Source organism: Callithrix jacchus, chromosome 22, assembly GCF_049354715.1.
Source record: "Callithrix jacchus isolate 240 chromosome 22, calJac240_pri, whole genome shotgun sequence".
Taxonomy (NCBI): Eukaryota; Metazoa; Chordata; class Mammalia; order Primates; family Cebidae; genus Callithrix; species Callithrix jacchus.
This window is the reverse complement of record NC_133523.1, coordinates 29,762,121-29,781,013: the sequence shown is the minus strand read 5'-3', so window position 1 is coordinate 29,781,013 and position 18,893 is coordinate 29,762,121. Positions and strand designations below refer to the sequence as shown.

The following is an 18,893-nucleotide window of genomic DNA, read 5'->3' as shown; positions in this document are numbered from 1 at the left end:
TGATCCGTCCGCCTTCGCCTCCCAGAGTACTGGGATTACAGGCGTGAACCACTGTACCCGGCCTAAAACCACAGTTTATGAGTACAAAATGCAGTAGTGTGTTTTTCTCTTTGCTTTACTTTTTTCCTTTCCTAGTGAAGAATGGCATAGGCTGGGAAGCTGAAACACAAGCCGTCTTGCATGAGGCCAGTGGCACTCGGATAAGCAGATGGAGGTTTTCCCCTCTCCAGCTGCTTATGGAATGGCAGCCCCTTCCATGCCATGGCAGGTCCATGACGAGGCCCTGCTGTGGCTGCAGTTGCTGGGCTAGCACTTTCTGTGTTTCTTAGAGCCAGGTCATGTTTAAAGATGACAGCATCTCAGAGAGGTACACAGGAGTTTCCTGCCTCTGACTTCCCCTGAGATCTGCGTGGCCCAGGAGTATTTGCCTTTACTCTCACATTGTCAAGCGGGAGAGGGGAAACAGAGTTGTGGGCCCTCCTATCTTTGTTTATGGGGTTGGGGATGACATTAATTTCCTATTTACTGAGCTTCATTTTCTTTAACCTACCAAATCTGAACAGATATGAGAATTTCTGGTCACACAGGGCAGGGAAACCTTTTGACCTGTATGATTCAGTGAGTGGCCTAGGCTGTTTTGCCATTATCCAGAAACAGCCATTTAGATGTTCTCTTTGACCAATTAGATATTTTCTTCTTTCTTTGAGACAGAGTCTCACTCTGTCACCCAAACAGGAGTGCAGTGGCACAATCTCGGCTCCCAGATTCCAGCAATTCTCCTGCCTCAGCCTCCTGGGTTGCTGGGATTACAGGCACGCACCACCATGCCCAGCTAATTTTTGTATTTTTAGTAGAGACGGGGTTTCACCATGTTGACCAGGATGGTCTCAATCTCTTGACCTCATGATCCACCCACCTCGGCCTCCCAAAGTGCTGGGATTACAGGCTTGAGCCACCGTGTCCGACCCTCTTTTTTTTTTTTTTTTTTTTTTTTTTTTTGAGACAGAGTTTCGCTCTTGTTACCCAGGCTGGAGTGCAATATCATAATCTCAGCTCACCGCAACCTCCGCCCAACCCGGGACAGTAATTTCTAAAGAGAAGGCCTGGCGGGGTGCGGTGGCTCATGCCTGTAATCCCAGCACTTTGAGAGGCTGAGGCGGGAGGATCACGAGGTCAAGAGATCGAGACCATCCTGGTCAACGTGGTGAAACCCTGTCTCTACTAAAAATTCAAAAAATTAGCTGGGTATGGTGGCGCGTGCCTGTAATCCCAGCTACTCAGGAGGCTGAGGCAGGAGAATTGCCTGAACCCAGGAGGCGGAGGTTGCGATGAGCCGAGATCGTGCCATTGCACTTCAGCCTGGGTAACAAGAGCGAAACTCTGTCTCAAAAGAAAAAAAAAGAGAAAGCCTTTGGTGTTAATTTATAACGCTCCAGAAGATCTTTAACAGGTCATTTTTATCAGCTGACTCTCATTAGTATTTCCTAATAGCCAGTAATTGTGTTTTCTGAAGCCTTCTGTGCCAAGTTTGTATCCTCCTCTTTTTGTTTTTCAGTTTCTAAGGTGACTAAACAACTAATGCTCCTGGAGGCGAAAACCCAGGACCAGGAAAAGGAGTTGGCAGAGAACAGGGAACAGTTAGAGATTTTACGTGCCAAATGCCGAGAACTCAAAACACACTCAGAGGGCAAAATCGCAGTGGAAGTTCATAAATCAATTGTAAATGAATTAAAAAGGTAAGGAGTTAATGTTTTGTCTTTTTTATTTTTATTTTTATTATTGAGACAGGGTCTTGCTATGTTGTCCAGGCTGGTCACAAACTCCTGGACTCAAGCGATCTGCCCACCTCAGCCTCTCAAAGTGTTGGGATTACAGGCATGAGCCACTATACCCAGCTGATTTAGTGCCTTTTTGAGTATAATGAGTCATTCTGCCTGTTAGGTTACAGGCAGAATGGAGAGAGGTTGCTGAGTCCTTTCTGGGTTTCTTCACCTATGGTCATGCACGGCATAGCAGCACGGGTGTCTGAAAGTGAGAATGGGACTTTTTTTTTTTTAACGGAGTCTCACTCTGTCACCAGGATGGAGTGCAGTGGCGTGATCTCAATTCACTGCAACCTCTGCCTCTCAGGTTCAAGCGTTTCTTCTGCCTCAGCCTCCTGAGTAGCTGGGACTACAGGCACTTGCCACCATGCTAAGCTAATTTTTGTATTTTTAGTAGAGATGGGGTTTCACCACGTTGCCAGGCTGATCTTGAACTGGGCTCCAGCAGTTCACTCACCTTGGCCTTCCAAAGTGCTGGGATTCCAGGCGTGAGCCACCACGTTGGGCCAGACATGTGCTTTTCTGTTGCAGTAGAGGAAGGAAATCTTTTTGAAATCGTGGTCATCTTTATAATTTTATTTTTCTCAGACATGTATTCCTGCAGCCAACGTGTTTTGTGGTTGTGTCATAACTACATAAATATACATGAAACAATGCTTCAGTCAACAATGGATGACATATACAGCAGTGGTCCCATACAAGTATAATGGGGCCAAAATATTCCTGTCACTTGGTGATGCCATAGCCATTGTAACATCATAGCTCAATGCCTGACTCACGTGTTTGTGATGATGCTGGTGTAAACCGGCGCTGCCAGTGCACAATCCTTGAGAATGATAATAAATGACTATGTTACTGGTTTGTGTATTTACCCTACTTTTTTTTTTGAGATGGAGTCTCGCTCTTGTTGCCTAGGCTGGAGTGCAATGGCGTGATCTTGGCTTACGACAGCCACTGCCTCCTGGGTTCAAGCAATTCTCCTGTCTCGGCCTCCCAAGTAGCTGGGATTACAGGCATGTGCCACCATGCCCAGCTACTTTTTTTTTTTTTTTTTGGTATTTTTAGTAGAGACAGGGTTTCACCATGTTGGTAGGTATCGAACTCCTGACCTCGTGATCCACCTGCCTTGGCCTCCCAAAGTGCTGGGATTACAGGTGTGAGCCACCATGCCTGGCCGTATTTACCCCACTTTTTTTTTTTATTATTTTAGAGTGCACTTCTACTTATAAAAGAATAAAGTTAACTGTAAAACAGGCTCAGGAGGGTCCCTCAGGAGGTGTCCAGAAGCAGGCATTGTTATCACAGGAGGTGAAAGCTCCATGCGTGTTACCGCCCCTGAAGACTTTCCAGTGGGTTGAGACATGGAGGTGGAGGACAGTGACACTGATGATCCTGCCCCTCTGAAGTCCTAGGCTCCTATGTGCATTTGTTCTTCATTAAAAAAAGAAACAAAAAAGTCTAGAAAGTTAAAAAAAAATTTTAATAGAAAAAAGCTTGAGATTAACAATATAAAAATAGAAAATATTTTTGTATAGCTGTACAACTTGTGTTTTAAGCTAAGTGTTATAAAAAAGTCAAAAAGTTAAAATTAAAAAGTTTATAAAGTACAAAGTTGTAGTAAACTAAAATTAATGTAGTATTGAAGGAAGAAAACTTTTAAAAATAACTAGTTAAGGGCCAGGCACGGTGGCTCATGCCTGTAATCCCAGCACTTTGGGAGGCCGAGGTGGGTGGATCACTTGAGGTCAGGAAACTGAGACCAGCCTGGCCAACATGGTGAAACTCTATCTCTGCTAAAAACACAAAAATTAGCCAGATGTGATGGTGTATGCCTGTAGTCGCAGCTTCTCAGGAGGCTGAGGCAGGAGAATGGCTTGAACCCGGGAGGCGCAGGTGGGTGACAGAGTAAGACTCTGTCTAAAAAAAAAAAAAAGAGAAACCACAGACATATTTAGAGGGAAAGCATTTGTAGACTGTCCTCAGAATGTTAAAGTATGTGGTCTTTATTCTCTTTGTTTAGTTTAGTTTAGTTTAAGGTAAGATCTCGTCCTGTCTTCCAGGCTGGAGTGAAGCGGCTCCATCATGGCTCACTTGCAGCCTTGAGCTCCAGGCTCAAGCGATTCTCCTCCCTTGGTTTCCCAAGTGGCTGGGACTGTACTCATGTGCCACCATGTGGGAATAACTTTGAAATATTTTTGTTGTAATGTGGTTTTGCTGTGTTGCCCGTGTTGGTCTTGTACTCCTGGCCTCAAGTGACCCTTCTCCCTTGGCCTCCAAAAGTGTTAGGATTATAGGCATGAGCACCAGTCCTGGCCCCTGGTCTTTGTCTGGGAGGGTTTTAAGAAAGTCCTAGGTGGTTCACGCCTGTAATCCCAGCACTTTGGGAGGCCAAGGCGGGCAAATCATGAGGTCAAGAGATCGAGACCATCCTGGCCAACCTGGTGAAACCCCAACTCTAATAAAAATACAAAAATTAGCTGGGCCTGGTGGCACACACATGTAGTACCAGCTACATGGGGGACTGAGGCAGGAGAATTGCTTGAATCCAGGAGGCAGAGGTTGCACAGTGAGCTGAGATCATGTCACTGCATTCCAGCCTGGCGACAGAACAAGACTTCATCTCAAAGAAAAAAAAAAGTCCTGGGGGGAGTGGGGCGCAGTGGCTTATGCCTGTGATCCGGGCACTTTGGGAGGCCAGGGTGGGAGGATCTCTTGGACCCAGGAGTTCAAAATTTCTTCAGGGAAGTACAAAACATGACATAGTGGATTTGTGAAAGAAACAAATAGAATTTTTAGAACTGAAACACACAATAGCCAAAATTAAGAATTCTTACTCTTAAAGATGTTCTGTTTATATATATACACACACATACGTGTATATATATAAAATATATATATATTTATATATAAATATTAGTATTTTTATATATTTGTATGTGTATGTATATATGTGTGTATGTGTGTGTGTATATATATTATATAAAAATGAGGATAATAAGATGGAGAGAGACTTGCAGTCAGGAGGACTGTTTAGATGTGATGTTCAAGGAAGGCCCCCCTCTGGCTAATTCAAGGCAGGATGCCTGAGAAGGAAGAAGGAAGTAAAATGAAAGTAAATGATAGTGGTAAATATACAGGTAAATGTGATGACCATGAGTCTATAAAATGATAATATGTTCGGGATTTAAGAATACATAAAATTAAAAGGCGTGACAATAATAGCATCTAATCAGGCACAAGTTCCATGGAGTTTGCGTTCTAAAGTCTTTATATCATTTGGAAGAGGATAAAAGTGTTACTAATTTTATAATTTGAAAATATGTATGATGAAATTTCTGGAAACAATGTATATAACTTTTAAACTAGTATGGGAGGGAAAAGAATGCTTAAAAAATAATCCAAATAAGAGCAGGAAAATGAAAGGTAGGCAAGTGGGAGGACAGAAAACATGAAGTAAAATGTTAGGTTTAAAACCCAACATATTAATAGTAGATACACTAAATGGACAAAATGCTCCAATTAAAAGACAAAGAATGTCAGACTGGCTAAACTAAAACACAATTGTGTTGTCTTTAAGATATGTCGCAAGCATAAAGATAGAGAAAGGTTAAAAGTAAAAGGACAGCCCAACCCCCTCCACCCCCCGGACCCAAGTGATCCTCCTGCCTCAGCCTCCTGAGTAGCTGGGACTACAGGCGTGTACCACTGCTCCTGGCTAATTTATAATCTTTTTTGTAGAGACAGAGTCTCATTATGTTGTCCAGGCTGGTCTCAAACTCCTGGCCTTGAATGAGCCTCCCCGCTTGGCCTCCCAAAGTGCTAGGATTACAGTGGGGGCCCTGCACCCGGCCTGCAGGGTTTCTTTACTCTGCATGAAGTTCGTGAAGCTTCTTGGGGCCATCAGTGTATATTTTTCATCAAGTTTGGAACTCTCTCGGCTCAACTTGAACGTTCTCTTGTTTGTCCCTCTCGCCTCTCCTGGACTGCTTGATGTTGTTCTTTTGATTACTCTGTTCACTTTTTCCCCCACGCTTGTTTCTCTCTGGGCTTCAGTCAGACAGTGTATATCACTGTGCCTTCAACTTCACAAATCTTTACTTCTACAATCTCATCTGCTGCTAGTCCCATCCAATATATTGTTCGCTCAGCGTAATGATTTTCCCACCTCCGTAAGATCCCTTCGTGTCTTTTTTCTATTCTCTGTCTCCAGCATGCTGTTTTTCTCTGCTTTCTCAAACGTAGGAGCATGTTTTTCTAAAACGCTTTTATTGCCACTGCCATCATCTTTCTCACTTCTGGATCTGTTCTGTTGATTTTTTTTCCCTCCTGATCATGGATCATATTTTACTGCTTATTCTCATGCTTGATTGGGTGCTGGATGGTGTAGATTTTATGTTGCAGGATGCTAGGCTTATTGCATTGCTTTAAATAGTGTTAGATATCATTGTGGTGCACACTTACGCCACTAGAGAATTGTTGGATTCTTTATTTAATGTATTTATTTTTGTAAAAACAGGCTCTTCTTATGTTGCCCAGGTTGGTCTTAAAGTCCTGGGCTAAAGCGATCTTCCCACCTCAGCCTCCCAAAGTGCTGGGATTATAGGCGTGAGCTATCGCACCTGGCTAAGCTGGATTCTTCCAAAGCTGAGGTTTGTTAGGGTGGACCCAAAGCATCCTCTAGTCTAGGGCTAAGTTAGCCCCACTGCTAAGACAGTAACACTTCTCTTTTATTATAAGTCCTTTCCATTCTGACTGGTGGGTGCATGAACTATTTCCGGTTCTTTGTAAATGTCAGAAATTGTTCTGCCTACTCTTTGTAGTGTTTCTTTCCTCTGCCTTAGGCAGTTTCCTCTCACATACAGACAGAGCAGTACCCAGCTAAAGACCCCTCAAGATCTCCAGAGCCCTTTCTCCCTCTGTGAAACGCCCTCTGCCCTGCCCTGGAAATTCCGGCTGCCTTGACCTGGGCTCAGCAGGTGTCTGCCAGACAAGACGGTGCCGGGAGCAGTTGCAGCACTCACTTTGTGTTCCCTTCCCTTCGGGATCACAGTCCTGCCTCGCCTGTTGTCCAAAGTCTGAAAACTTGTTTCTTCCGTTTTGCCTCGTTTTCTAGATGAAGGGTAAATCTGGTCTCTCTAACTCTATCTTGGCTGTAAGCAGAAGTCTTTGTATTTTCAACATTCTACTTTAACCTTTTATCGTTAATCCAGCTCAACAATTTATCCAATAAAATAATAGTTAAATAAGTTTACAGTGAAAGAAACCAATCCTGGATTTTGTATGTTTTACAGTTGACAAACCTTAAAATCACATTGTTGTGTATTCCTGCTGTGCTGGTAAAGGATGCAGCCCCTGTCCCAAGTTACTCTCTGTGCAGATTCAGTCCCAAACTGACATTCACCAAAACAAGTGCCCCTGTGTTCTTTCTTTTGTCTTAAAAACATGTATTTATAATTACATTATTAGGAAAAAATTTTTTAACAGTAGGGTTTTTTAAAAATCTAGCATTTATAACCATGTAAAAAGTAGAACAGTCTTAGATATTTTTTTTTTTGCAAGGAATAGGGTATAAACACACACACACACACCCCAAAACTGTGGGCAAAAAGAGGTTAGATCATCACCATAAAAGAACTGTGGCTGGGTGTGGTGGCTCATGCCTGTAATCCCAGCTCTTAGGAAAGCTAAGGCAGGAGAATTACTTGAGCCCTAGGGTTTGAAACCAGCCTGGGCCACATAGTGAGACCTTGTCTTTACTAAAAACACAAAAATTAGCCAGGCATGGTGTGTGCCTGTGGTCCCTGCTGGGAGGTTGAGGTAGGAGGATAGCTTGAGTCCAGAAGTTCAAAGTTGCAGTGATCAATGATTGTACCACTGCACTTCAGCCTAGGCAACAGAGTGAGACCCTGTCTCAAACACACACACACACACACACACACAGAGTGTGTGCTCAGCCACACCCTCTCTCCCATTGTCTAGCAGCTTGGTCCGAGGTTCTCTAGGGCCCAGGATGGGGAGATGTTTCCACAGAGGACTTCCAAGTGACCCACCCAGGGGCTGGAGAGCTGGGCTCTTATTACTCATCTGCCCGATTTTAGCTTCATTGTGCAGGATGCGAGCCTGTAATGTTTTTGTACTTCAGCCAGTTACAGAAGGAAGAAGAGAAAGAAAGGGCTGAGATGGAAGAGCTGATGGAAAAGCTGACAGTCCTGCAGGCACAGAAGAAGAGCCTGCTGTTAGAGAGGAACAGTCTCACAGAGCAGAAGAAAGTGCTGGAAGCCGAACTTGAAAAAGCACAGAAAATAAATAGGTTCATATCTTTTTCCTTTAAGTTGGTTTTTATTTTCAGTAGTTAAAAAAGACAAGTGGGCTGGGTGCAGTGGTTCGTGCCTGTAATCCCAGCACTTTGGGAGGCCAAGGCAGGTGGATCATTTGAGGTCAGGACCAGCCCAGCCAACATGGTGAAATCCCATCTCTACTAAAAATACAATAACTAGCCAGGCGATGGTGGCAGGCTCCTGTAATCCCAGCTACTCGGAGGCTGAGGCAGGAGAATCACTTGAGCCTGTGAGGCAGAGGTTGCAGTGAGCTGAAATTGTGCCATTGCACTCCAGCCTGGGCGACAGAGTGAGACCCAGTCTCAAAAAAGACAAATGAAGATTATTCCATTTCATTTCTTTTAACCTTTTCTTTTTCTTATAGTGGCTATAAAATGGAAAAGGGTAGTTATAATGACTGGATATCAGACTATAATAAGTATGTTTCTGTTAACCAACTTTTTTTTTTTTTTTTTTTGAGACGGAGTTTCGCTCTTGTTACCCAGGCTGGAGTGCAATGGCCGATCTTAGCTCACCGCAACCTCCGCCTCCTGGGTTCAGGCGATTCTCCTGCCTCAGCCTCCTGAGTAGCTGGGATTACAGGCATGCACCACCATGCCCAGCTAATTTTTTTTTGTATTTTTAGTAGACGGGGTTTCACCATGTTGACCAGGATGGTCTCGATCTCTTGACCTCATGATCCACCTGCCTTGGCCTCCCAAATGCTGGGATTACAGGCGTGAGCCACCACGCCCGGCCCCTGTTAACCAACGTTAACCAACATTTCCTTTTAGAACATGAGCTAGAAAGTTAATAGAATAATATGTAATGAGCCTGTAGGACAGGTGCAGTGGCTCATGCCTGTAATCCCAGCACTTTGTGAAGCTGGGATGACGGGCAGATCACTTGAGGTCAGGAGTTCAAGACCAGCCTGGCCAACAGAAACCGTGGCTACTTAAAAAAAAAAAACCAGAAAATTAGCTGGCCAGTAATCTAGTAATTGGATCCAGTAATCCCAAAGTAGACTTTTGGGACATGGTTAGGAAAACTTTGAGTCTAAGGGTTATCATATGACTATTGGTGGTGCCTGTAATCCCAGCTGAGTAATCAGGAGGCTGAGGCATGAGAATCACTTGAACCTGGGAGGTGAAGGTTGCAGTGAGCTGTGATCAGGCCACTGCACTCCAGCCTGGGCAACAGAGCAAGACTATGTCTCAAAAAACAAACAAACAAACTATATATATATATATATATATATATATAATTTAATGAGCTTATTCATTGTTAAGACATTTGGAACTCCTCCTATTAACTTGAGCGTTCGGGTCACTGATTATGCTCCGTTTCAAATTAAATTCAGTTACCTCTTCTCACCGTGAAACTTAATAGAAGATTTAGGTTGCTGAAGAATAGCATTTAAATGCTAACATACTTGCTGTTTTTGTAATACAGATATTCACCATGCCCTAGCCATGTAAACGAATGGGTTTTTTTGTTCTACCATTTGGGGTAACTCTTAGGAAATCTCAGAAGAAAATTGAGGTCCTCAAAAAGCAGGTGGAAAAAGCCATGGGGAATGAAATGTCTGCTCACCAGTACCTGGCAAACCTTGTTGGCCTGGCAGAGACTGTAACCCAGGAACGTGACAGTCTTAAGTGTCTGGTAAGTTTCCTGAAGGTTACGTCAAGTAAACTGCAAGTTAATATGCAAATGTGATTTTAAGAGTGTTTTTTTAAATGATCTTTTAAAAGCTTTACGCAGGCACTCCCTGACTTATAAGGGATGCTTTGACCTAGGAATTTTTGACTTTATGAAGTATTTATTGGGAAGTAACCTTATTGTAAGTTGAGGAGCTCCTTATAACTTACAGTTACCATTTATACTAACTGCCTGTTGCTTTCACACCATTATAAATGTTGAAAAAATGTAGATTGAATCATCATAAGTTGGGAACCAACTGCTGTGTTGTCAGGATTAAATGCATGTTTGATATACAGTTTGTTTGACTTATGATGGGTTTATCAGGATGTAGCCCTGTTGTAAGTTGAGAAGCATCTGTATTTTAAAATTTCAACTGTATTACCCTGTCATGGTGCTGTGTCCTATAGTCCCAGCTACTCAGGAAGCGGAGGCAGGAGGATCATTTGAGCCCAGGAATTTGAGACCAGCCTGGGCAACATAGTGAGATCCCATGTCTACAAAAAAATTTAAAAATTAGCCGGACATGGTGGCATGCACCTGTAGTCTCAGCTACTCAGGAAGCTGAGGTGGGAGGATCACTTAATTGTGGGAGTTTAAGGCTGCAGTGAGCTATGACTGTACTACTGCATTCCAGCCTGGGAGACAGAGCAAGACCCTGTCCCTAAAACAAAATAAGAAAGAAAAATGTTAATTAAACTGGTTTTGAGATACCATTCTCAAAAAATGTTACAAATCTTTTTTTTTTTTTTTGAGATGGACTTTCACTCTTGTTACCCAGGCTGGAGTGCAATGGCGCAATCTCAGCTCACTGCAACCTCTGCCTCCTGGGTTCACGCGATTCTCCTGCCTCAGCCTCTTGAGTAGCTGGGATTACAGGCACGTGCCACCATGCCCAGCTAATTGTTTGTATTTTTAGTAGAGACGGGGTTTCACCATGTTGACCAGGATGGTCTTGATCTCTTGACCTTGTGATCCACCTGCCTTGGCCTCCCAAAGTGCTGGGATTATAGGTGTGAGCCATAATTTTTTATATTTCATTGGGTTTCACCGTGTTAGCCAGGATGGTTTTGATCTCTTTGCCTTGTGATCTATCCACTGGTGAAAGTAGGCATCCTTAACTAGTTTCAGTTCTGAGGGGAAAGGCTTTTAGCTTTTCCCTACTCGATATGATGTTAGCTGTGAGTTTGTCATATATGGCATTTATTATGTTAGGTATGTTCCATCTATGCCTAGTTTACCAAGGGTTTTTGATCATGAAGGGATGTTGAATTTTTATCAGTTTTTTTTTCTGTGTCCGTTGAGGTGCTCATCTGGTTTTGATCCTTTGTCCTGTTGATGTGATCTGTTGTGTTTATGGATTTGTGAGTGTTGAACCGTCTTTGCATCTCTTGATCCCACTTGATCATGGCATGTTATTTTTTTGATGTGCTGTGGAATTTGGTTTGCTAGCATTTTGTTGAGGATTTTGCATCTGTATTCATTCATTAGGGATATTGGCCTGTAGAATTCTTTTTTATTGTGGCTTTCTCTGGTTTTGGTATGAGGGTATTGCTGACCTCAAAGAATTAGAGAATCCCTTCCTCTTCCTTTTTTTTTTTTTTTTGGAATAGTTTGAGGAGAATTTGTATTAGTTCTTTGTAAGGTCGGTAGAATTTGGCAGAAAAACCATCTGGTCTTGGACTTTTCTTTGTTGGGAAACTTTTTATTAATAATTCAATCTCATTATTTGTTTATTGGTTTTCTCTTTCTTTCTTTTTTTTTTTTTTTTTTGAGACGGAGTTTCGCTCTTGTTACCCAGGCTGGAGTGCAATGGCGCGATCTCGGCTCACGGCAACCTCCGCCTCCTGGGTTCAGGCAATTCTCCTGCCTCAGCCTCCTGAGTAGCTGGGATTACAGGCGCACGCCACCATGCCCAGCCAATTTTTTGTATTTTAGTAGAGACAGGCAACATGGGGTTTCACCATGTTGACCAGGATGGTCTCTATCTCTTGACCTCGTGATCCACCCGCCTCGGCCTCCCAAAGTGCTGGGATTATAGGCGTGAGCCACCGTGCCCGGACTTCTTTCTGATTCAATCTTGGTAGTGTTGCTGATGGGCCAGTTCAGATTCTTGACTTCACTACACAAAAGAATGAGAGCAAGTTCAAAGTAAAAGCAGGCAAAGAAGTTTATTGCAAAGCAAAAGTACATTCCATGAGACAGAGGAAGAGACAGCCCCTAGTATCTTAAGGGAATGTCCCTTTATAGGAGTTACGCATGCATATTCATAAAGAACTGGTAGGTTGAGGCCGGGCATGGTGGCTCAAGCCTGTAATCCCAGCACTTTGGGAGGCCGAGGCAGGTGGATCACGAGGTCAAGAGATGGAGACCATCTGGTCAGCATGGTGAAACCCCGTCTCTACTAAAAATACAAAAAATTAGCTGGGCACGGTGGCGTGTGCCTGTAATCCCAACTACTCGGGAGGCTGAGGCAGGAGAATTGCCTGAACCCAGGTGGCGGAGGTTGCAGTGAGCCGAGATCGCGCCATTGCACTCCAGTCAGGGTAACAAGAGTGAAACTCCGTCTCAAAAAAAAAAAAAAAAAGAACTGGTAGGTTGAGTGGGCAAAGGTGGACCTGTAGTTGGTGCATGCACTCAGTCTACATGCTCTAACATGCATCACATGTCTCATTAGGGGTGTGTTTTTTACTATTAAAATGAAGAAAAGGTCACTATAAACAAAACCTTGCTCCTAGCTGTGCATGCAGGACCCTGGAGAAGTCTTTATCCCTCCCCGGGCAGAAATTGGTAGTAGCTAATTCCTAGTAGCTAAGAGAGTAGCTTCTTGGGCTTTTGGTGCTGATTGGCTGGAGACTGGGGAAGCTACATTATGAATGAGGGACTTTGGTTCTTTTTCCCAGGCCATACTGGGTATCGGGAAGATGTAACCACCTGGTAGTTGGCTGGGATCCTGTGGGACTACTTACCTTGCGAAAGAGTTAGGTGCTGACATACAAGGGTGGTGCACATAAAAGGATCCCACGCCAAAGGAGCCTGTGGAGCTTCACTAAAGGGTGACAAGTCAGTACGGTCTCATAACTTTACTTATCCTGCCTCTGTAGGTTGTATGTTGTCCAGAAATATATTCATTTTCTCTAGGTTTTCCAGTTTGTCAGCAGTGATTTCTCACTATGTTGCCCAGGTTGACCGTGAATGCCTGGGTTCAAGTAGTCCTCCTGCCTCAGCCTCCTGCATCACCGGGACCATAAGAACACTTCATCCTGCCTCACTTAGTTCTGCTCTGATCTTTATTTTTTCTTTCTACTAATTTGGGGTATGGTTCGTTCTTGTTTTTCTAGTTCCTAGTTCATCATTAGGTTGTTGATGTGAAATCTTTCCACTTTTGCGATGCAGGCATTTATTGCTATAAAATTCCCTCTTAGTACTGCTTCTGCTGTATCTATGGGGTACCTGTGGGTTTTGGTATCTTGTGTTTATGATGTCGTGTTTTTCATTTGTTTCGAGAAATCTTCGACATCTTCCTTAATTTCTTCATTGACTCAATCGTTAAAGGGCACATTGTGTAATTTCCATGTGTTTGTACAGTTTTCAAAGTTCCTCTTGTTGTTGCTTTCTAGTTTTAGTCCACTGTGGTCTGAGGAGATAAGTGATATGATGTCAGCATTTTAAAATGTGTTGAGTTTGCTTTGTGGCTTAACACACAGTGTATTCTAAAGAATGTTCTGTATGTCGATCAGAAGAATGTATATTCTGTAGTCATTGAATGAAGTGTTTTGTAAATGTCCGTTAGGTCATTTTGTCTGAAGTGCAGTTAAATTCAGTGTTTCTTTGTTGGTTTTCTTTTCCTTTTTTTTTTTTTTTGAGATGGAGTTTCGCTCTTGTTGCCCAGGCTGGAGTGCAATGGTACAATCTCAGCTCACCACAACCTCCGCTTCCTGGGTTCAAACAATTCTCCTGCTTCAGCCTCCCAAGTAGTTGGGATTACAGGCACGCGCCACCGTGCCCAGCTAATTTTTGTATTTTTAATAGAGATGGGGTTTCACCTTGTTGACCAGGATGGTCTCGATCTCTTGACCTCGTGATCCACCTGCCTCAGCCTCCCAAAGTGCTGGGATTATAGGCGTGAGCCACCGCGCCCAGCCCTCTTTGTTGGTTTTCTGTCTTGGTGATCCGATTGCTGAGAGGTTAAAGTCCCCAAGTATTATTATATTGCAGTCTATCTCTTCTTTTAGATCTAATATTTGCTTTATATACCCAGATGCTCTGGTATTGGATACATATGTTTAGAATATATGTCCTTTTACTGAGTTTATCCCCTTATTATTATAATATGACCTTCTTTGTCTCTTCACAATTTTTGACTTAAAGTTTGTTTTATTTTATGCAAGTATAGCTACTCCTGCTTGCTTTTGGTTTCTATTTACATGGAGTATTTCTCTCTCTTCTTTTAAATTTTGGTTTCTTTTTCCACCGGATCATAGTTCAAGGAATATTTTTTTCATCCCTTTACTTTCAGTCTGTATGGATCTTTACAAGTGAAATGTGTTTCTTGTAGGCAGCACATAGTTGGATATGGTTTTTTTTCTAATATCCATTCAGCCACTCTGTATCTTTTAAGTGGAAATTTTAATTAATTTACATTCAAGATTGCTATTGATATGCAAGGACTTATTCCTATCATTTTGTTGATTGTTTTCTCGTTATTTTGTATATCATTTGTTCCTCTTATTTATCTCATTATTCTTTAGTGGTAACATTCGAGATTTTTTCTCTTCCTTATTTGTCTTTTCATGATAGTAGATATTGTTCTTTCAATTTCAAGTATAGGACTCCCTTAAGCATTTCATGTAGGATGGGTGTAGTGGTGACAGATTCCCTCAGTGTTTGCTTATCTGTCTTTATTCTTTCTTCATTTATGAAGGATAACTTTGCTGGATATAGTATTCTTGGCTGGTTGACAGGTTTGTTTTTCTTTCAGCCCTTTGAATATATCATCCCATTCTCTTCTGGCCTGTAAGGTTTCTTCTGAGAAAGACACTATAAGCTGGGCACAGTGGCTCAGCACTTTGGGAGGCTGAGGCAGGCGGATCACCTGAGGTCAAGAGTTCAGGACCAGCACGGCCAACGTGGTGAAACCCTGTATCCACTAAAAGGCAAAAATTAGCCGGGTGTGGTGGCGCATGCCTATAACCCCAACTGCTTGGGGGAGCTGAGGCTAGAGAATTGCTTGAACCTGGGAGTCGGAGGCTACAGGGAGCTGAGATCATGCCACTGCACTCTAGCCTGGGCAACAGAGCAAGACTCCATCTCAAAAAAAAAGAAGAAGAAATATGCTGTTAGTCTTATGGGAGTTTCTTATATGTAACTAGACACACAGACACATACACACATATATGTAATTAGAATTCTGTATTTGACTTTTGACAGTTTGACTATAATATCATGGGGAGAAGACATTTTTGGCAATCTGAGTTTCCTATATCTGGATTTCTAAATCTCTTGCTATACTTGGAAAGTTTTCAATTATTATTTTGTTGAATAGGTTTTTTTATGCCATTAAACTTCTTTTCACCCCTTGGAATACCAGAAGGCATGCTTCATTTTAAAAAAATTCTGTTCTCTTTCTTTTGCTCCTTTTCTCTCTGTCTCTCTCTCTCCCTCTCTGTCTCCCTCTCTCTTTCTGTCTCTCTCTCTCTCTCTTTTATATCTCACTATTTCAAAAGCAGAAGAAATTCTTTCTCCTGCTTGATCTAGTCTGTTGTTGAAGCTCTCAGTTGTATTTTTTATTATATTCATTGAATTCTTCAGTCCCAGGATTTCTGTTTAGTTCTTTTTTATATCTATCTCTTTGGTGAATTCTTCATTTATATCCTGAATTGCTTTTCTGATTTCTTTATAGTATTTATTTGGGTTCTCTTGTATTTCACTGAGCTTCTTTAAATATCATTATTTTTCATTCTTTTTCAGGCATTTTATAAATTTCTTTCTGTTGTTGTTGGAATCTGTTGTTGGAGAGTTATGTTCCTTTGGAGGTGTCATATTGCCTTGCTTTTTCTTATGTCCTTTCATTGATCTCTGCAAATCAAGTGTAACAGTCACTTCTAATTTTTTTGTACTGGCTTTCATAGGGGAAGCCTTTTCCTATACATGTACCTACAGTGTTGGTTGGCTAAGCCACATTAGCTTTGATTCTGGATGTATGCATACATGTCTCCATATGATTCCCTCAACTGTAAACAGTGTCAGTGGTGTCTGTGATTTCCTCAGTGGTTTAGTCTGCAGTTGTTAGTAGAGGCTGTGGTGAGGCTTTGCTGGGGATGGGACTCCAAGTGGACCAGTCCTCTTGGAGGGGTGAGCCAAGCACAACTGTCATGAGCCCATGGGTGTTGCATGCAGGCACCAATGTTTTACTAACAGTTCGTTACCCACTGAGCCAATGAACTGATAGTAAAACATGTTCCCTCCTCCTGCCTTGACCTTGATAATGGCCTGGCTGTCTAGTTTAGAATCCTCAGGCCCCTCAGAGTCAAATCGGAAATGTAGGGTGTGAGAGAGCTGCTTTCATCCATGCTGGCTCCACCCATCACCAGGGACTCCTGTGTCCGTGCAGACATTGTTGTTCATGCAGGGAGATGCATAGCAGCTGCCAGGACATCTGGGAAGAGCACTCGGTCCTATGTAGCCAGGCATGGGGTGGACAAATCCCCACAGCTTTGCAGGCCCCTTGACCCTGGGAATGCCTAGACTAGCCCCTCTCACTAGGCCCAGGGGTGGTACTGGCTGCTCTGCCAGTCTCTACCCTATCCCAGGACTGAGTCATGTACTCTAGCCCTACCCTGTCCTGGTCTCCAGAACCTGTGAGAGCCCACACCCCACCCTGTACATACACCAGCAGTGGGAGGACTCCACTCTGCCTTGGGAAGTTTCTGCTGAGGACCTCTGGCTACAAATCCCTTTCACTTTCCCCAAATATGACTGCACCATCTTGCATTTATCACATTTTTGTGGGAGACACAATAGTCAGATAGATAACTGAGATTGTTTTTGTTTTTTGTTGTGGTTGTTGTTTTTGAGAAAGAGTCTCACTGTGTCACCCAGGCTGGGGTGCAGTGACGCGATCTCGGCTAACTGCAAGCTCCACCTCCTGAGTTCAAGCTCTTCTTGTGCCTCAGCCTCTCGAATAGCTGGGATCACAGACACGCGCAAGCAAGTCCAGCCTGAGATCTTTTTCCAGCCTGAGATCTTTTTCCAGCCTGAGATCTTTTTCCAAAGTCCTGCTTCTAGGGTGAATTTTCCATGTGAACTGGAGCAATTTCTCTGTGACTTATCTTTCCTTCTGGAAAGTCAAACTAGTCACCACTAGCCCACCTTGGAAAGAATGCTCACCTTTACTTATTTTAGCATCTGAAATAGTTAATCTGTAGAATCTAGCAGGTCATCTCCAACCTGGAGATTAGTCTAAATCATTTGGCTTCAAATGACGTTATTCCTTCTGGATGTATTGCCTTTCATGTATGGCTTGGAGAAACAGCATTGTGTGTTCATATTACATTATCTTTACTTTTGAAGTTGTTCAAATGAGTCAAGTTACGAGTTGACTGGCATTTTGGCACTTATTCCTTGGATGTAATTGAAAGATAGATAGATTCCATAAGAGTAAAGATGCGTTCTGGAAATGTTTGCAGGCTCCTCCATTCCCCTGGTCTATAGGGCTGGGATTCTTCTCTTTGTGCCCAGCAGGGCACCCCACATGCCCTGCTCCTGCCAATTCCCATCTGTTTGCCTGAGGCCCAGGCCCTCACATGGTGGGCTGGGAGGGGTGGAGGCAGGACAGGTTGTTGAATGGAGATGACTTGTGAGCAGTAATACTCTTTGCAAAATATTGTTTGTTACTTCCGTTTTTCTGTAAAACTGAGAGTCCGCTTATCACCTTTCTCCTCAGGCGAAATGTTTAGAAAGTGAGAAGCATGGAGTGCTCAACAAAGTCATGAAAAGCAACATTCGCCTGGGAAAGTTGGAGGAAAAAGTCAAGGTGAGTAGTTATTTGGCCTTGGGGATTCCATTTTCAAATGGTGTGGATTTTTGTGTTTAAGAAAATGACACATTTTTGCACGTGCGTCACTAGTAGTCCACAGAGTAAAAGTATTATAAGATTTTGCTGGCAGAATAGCACCTCTCACCTCATTCAGTAAACTTTGGTTCATCGACACAATAAAATACTGCACAGCTGTTTAAGAAAAAAGATACGAAGCCAGGCATAGCGGCTCATGCTATAATCTTAGTGACTCTGGAGGCCCAGGCAGGAAGACTGTTTGAGGTCAGGAGTTTGAGACCAGTCTGGATAACATAGCAAGACCCCAGTCTCTACAAAAAAATTTAAAAAGTTAGCCAGGCATAGTGGTATTTGCCTGTAGTCTCAGCTTCTCAGTAGCCTGATGGGGGAGGATCCACTGAGCCCAGGAGTTTGAGGCTGCAGTGAGCTGAGGCTGCTGGGAGTACAGGCGTGAGCCACAGTGCCCAGCCAGCATTTGTTGATCACAATATGAAAACCAGAAATTAATAAGCAAAATCAGAAAACAAAAAGTGATTTCACGTAGAAGTGTAAAATCTGCACTCAACCATTCTTGGGTTAGAGAGGATGTATAAACTGAATGTCAGAGTTTCTTACAAAAACTGAGCCTGGCTGGGCGCGGTGGTTCACGCCTGTAAACCCAGCACTTTGGGAGGCCGAGGCAGGTGGATCATGAGGTCAAGAGATCGAGGCCATCCTGGTCAACATGGTGAAACCCCGTCTCTACTAAAAATACAAAAAAATTAGCTGGGCATGGTGGTGCGTGACTGTCGTCCCAGCTACTCGGGAGGCTGAGGCAGGAGAATTGCCTGAACCCAGGAGGCAGGGGTTGCGGTGAGCCGAGATCGCACCATTGCACTCCAGCCTGGGTAACGAGCGAAACTCCATCTCAAAAAAAAAAAAAAATAATAATAATAAATAAAAAATGAGCCTATGGAAGTACATGGCAGGTTCTCTGTGACAATAATTTGAGAAATGCTC

The 18,893-nt window shown here is 43.1% G+C and overlaps 1 protein-coding gene across 8 annotated transcripts in view; it reads left to right on the top strand.

Moving 5' to 3' along the window:
* The window catches only part of CEP89 (centrosomal protein 89), a 70,626-nt gene that overhangs the window by 45,511 nt on the left and 6,222 nt on the right, over positions 1-18,893 (top strand). For 5 of the 8 annotated variants that reach the window (XR_008478656.2, XR_013531351.1, XM_035287044.3 and 2 more), the window contains exons 14-17: positions 1,556-1,736; positions 7,966-8,133; positions 9,661-9,802; positions 17,784-17,873. Coding sequence is in view for 5 of the 8 variants with exons in the window: in XM_035287044.3 (XP_035142935.2) it covers positions 1,556-1,736; positions 7,966-8,133; positions 9,661-9,802; positions 17,784-17,873 (581 nt within the window). In the remaining 3 variants the exon portion in view is untranslated. The remainder of the gene's footprint in view (positions 1-1,555; positions 1,737-7,965; positions 8,134-9,660; positions 9,803-17,783; positions 17,874-18,893) is intronic. The other 3 variants (XR_013531352.1, XM_035287045.3, XM_078362113.1) reach the window with 1 other exon arrangement.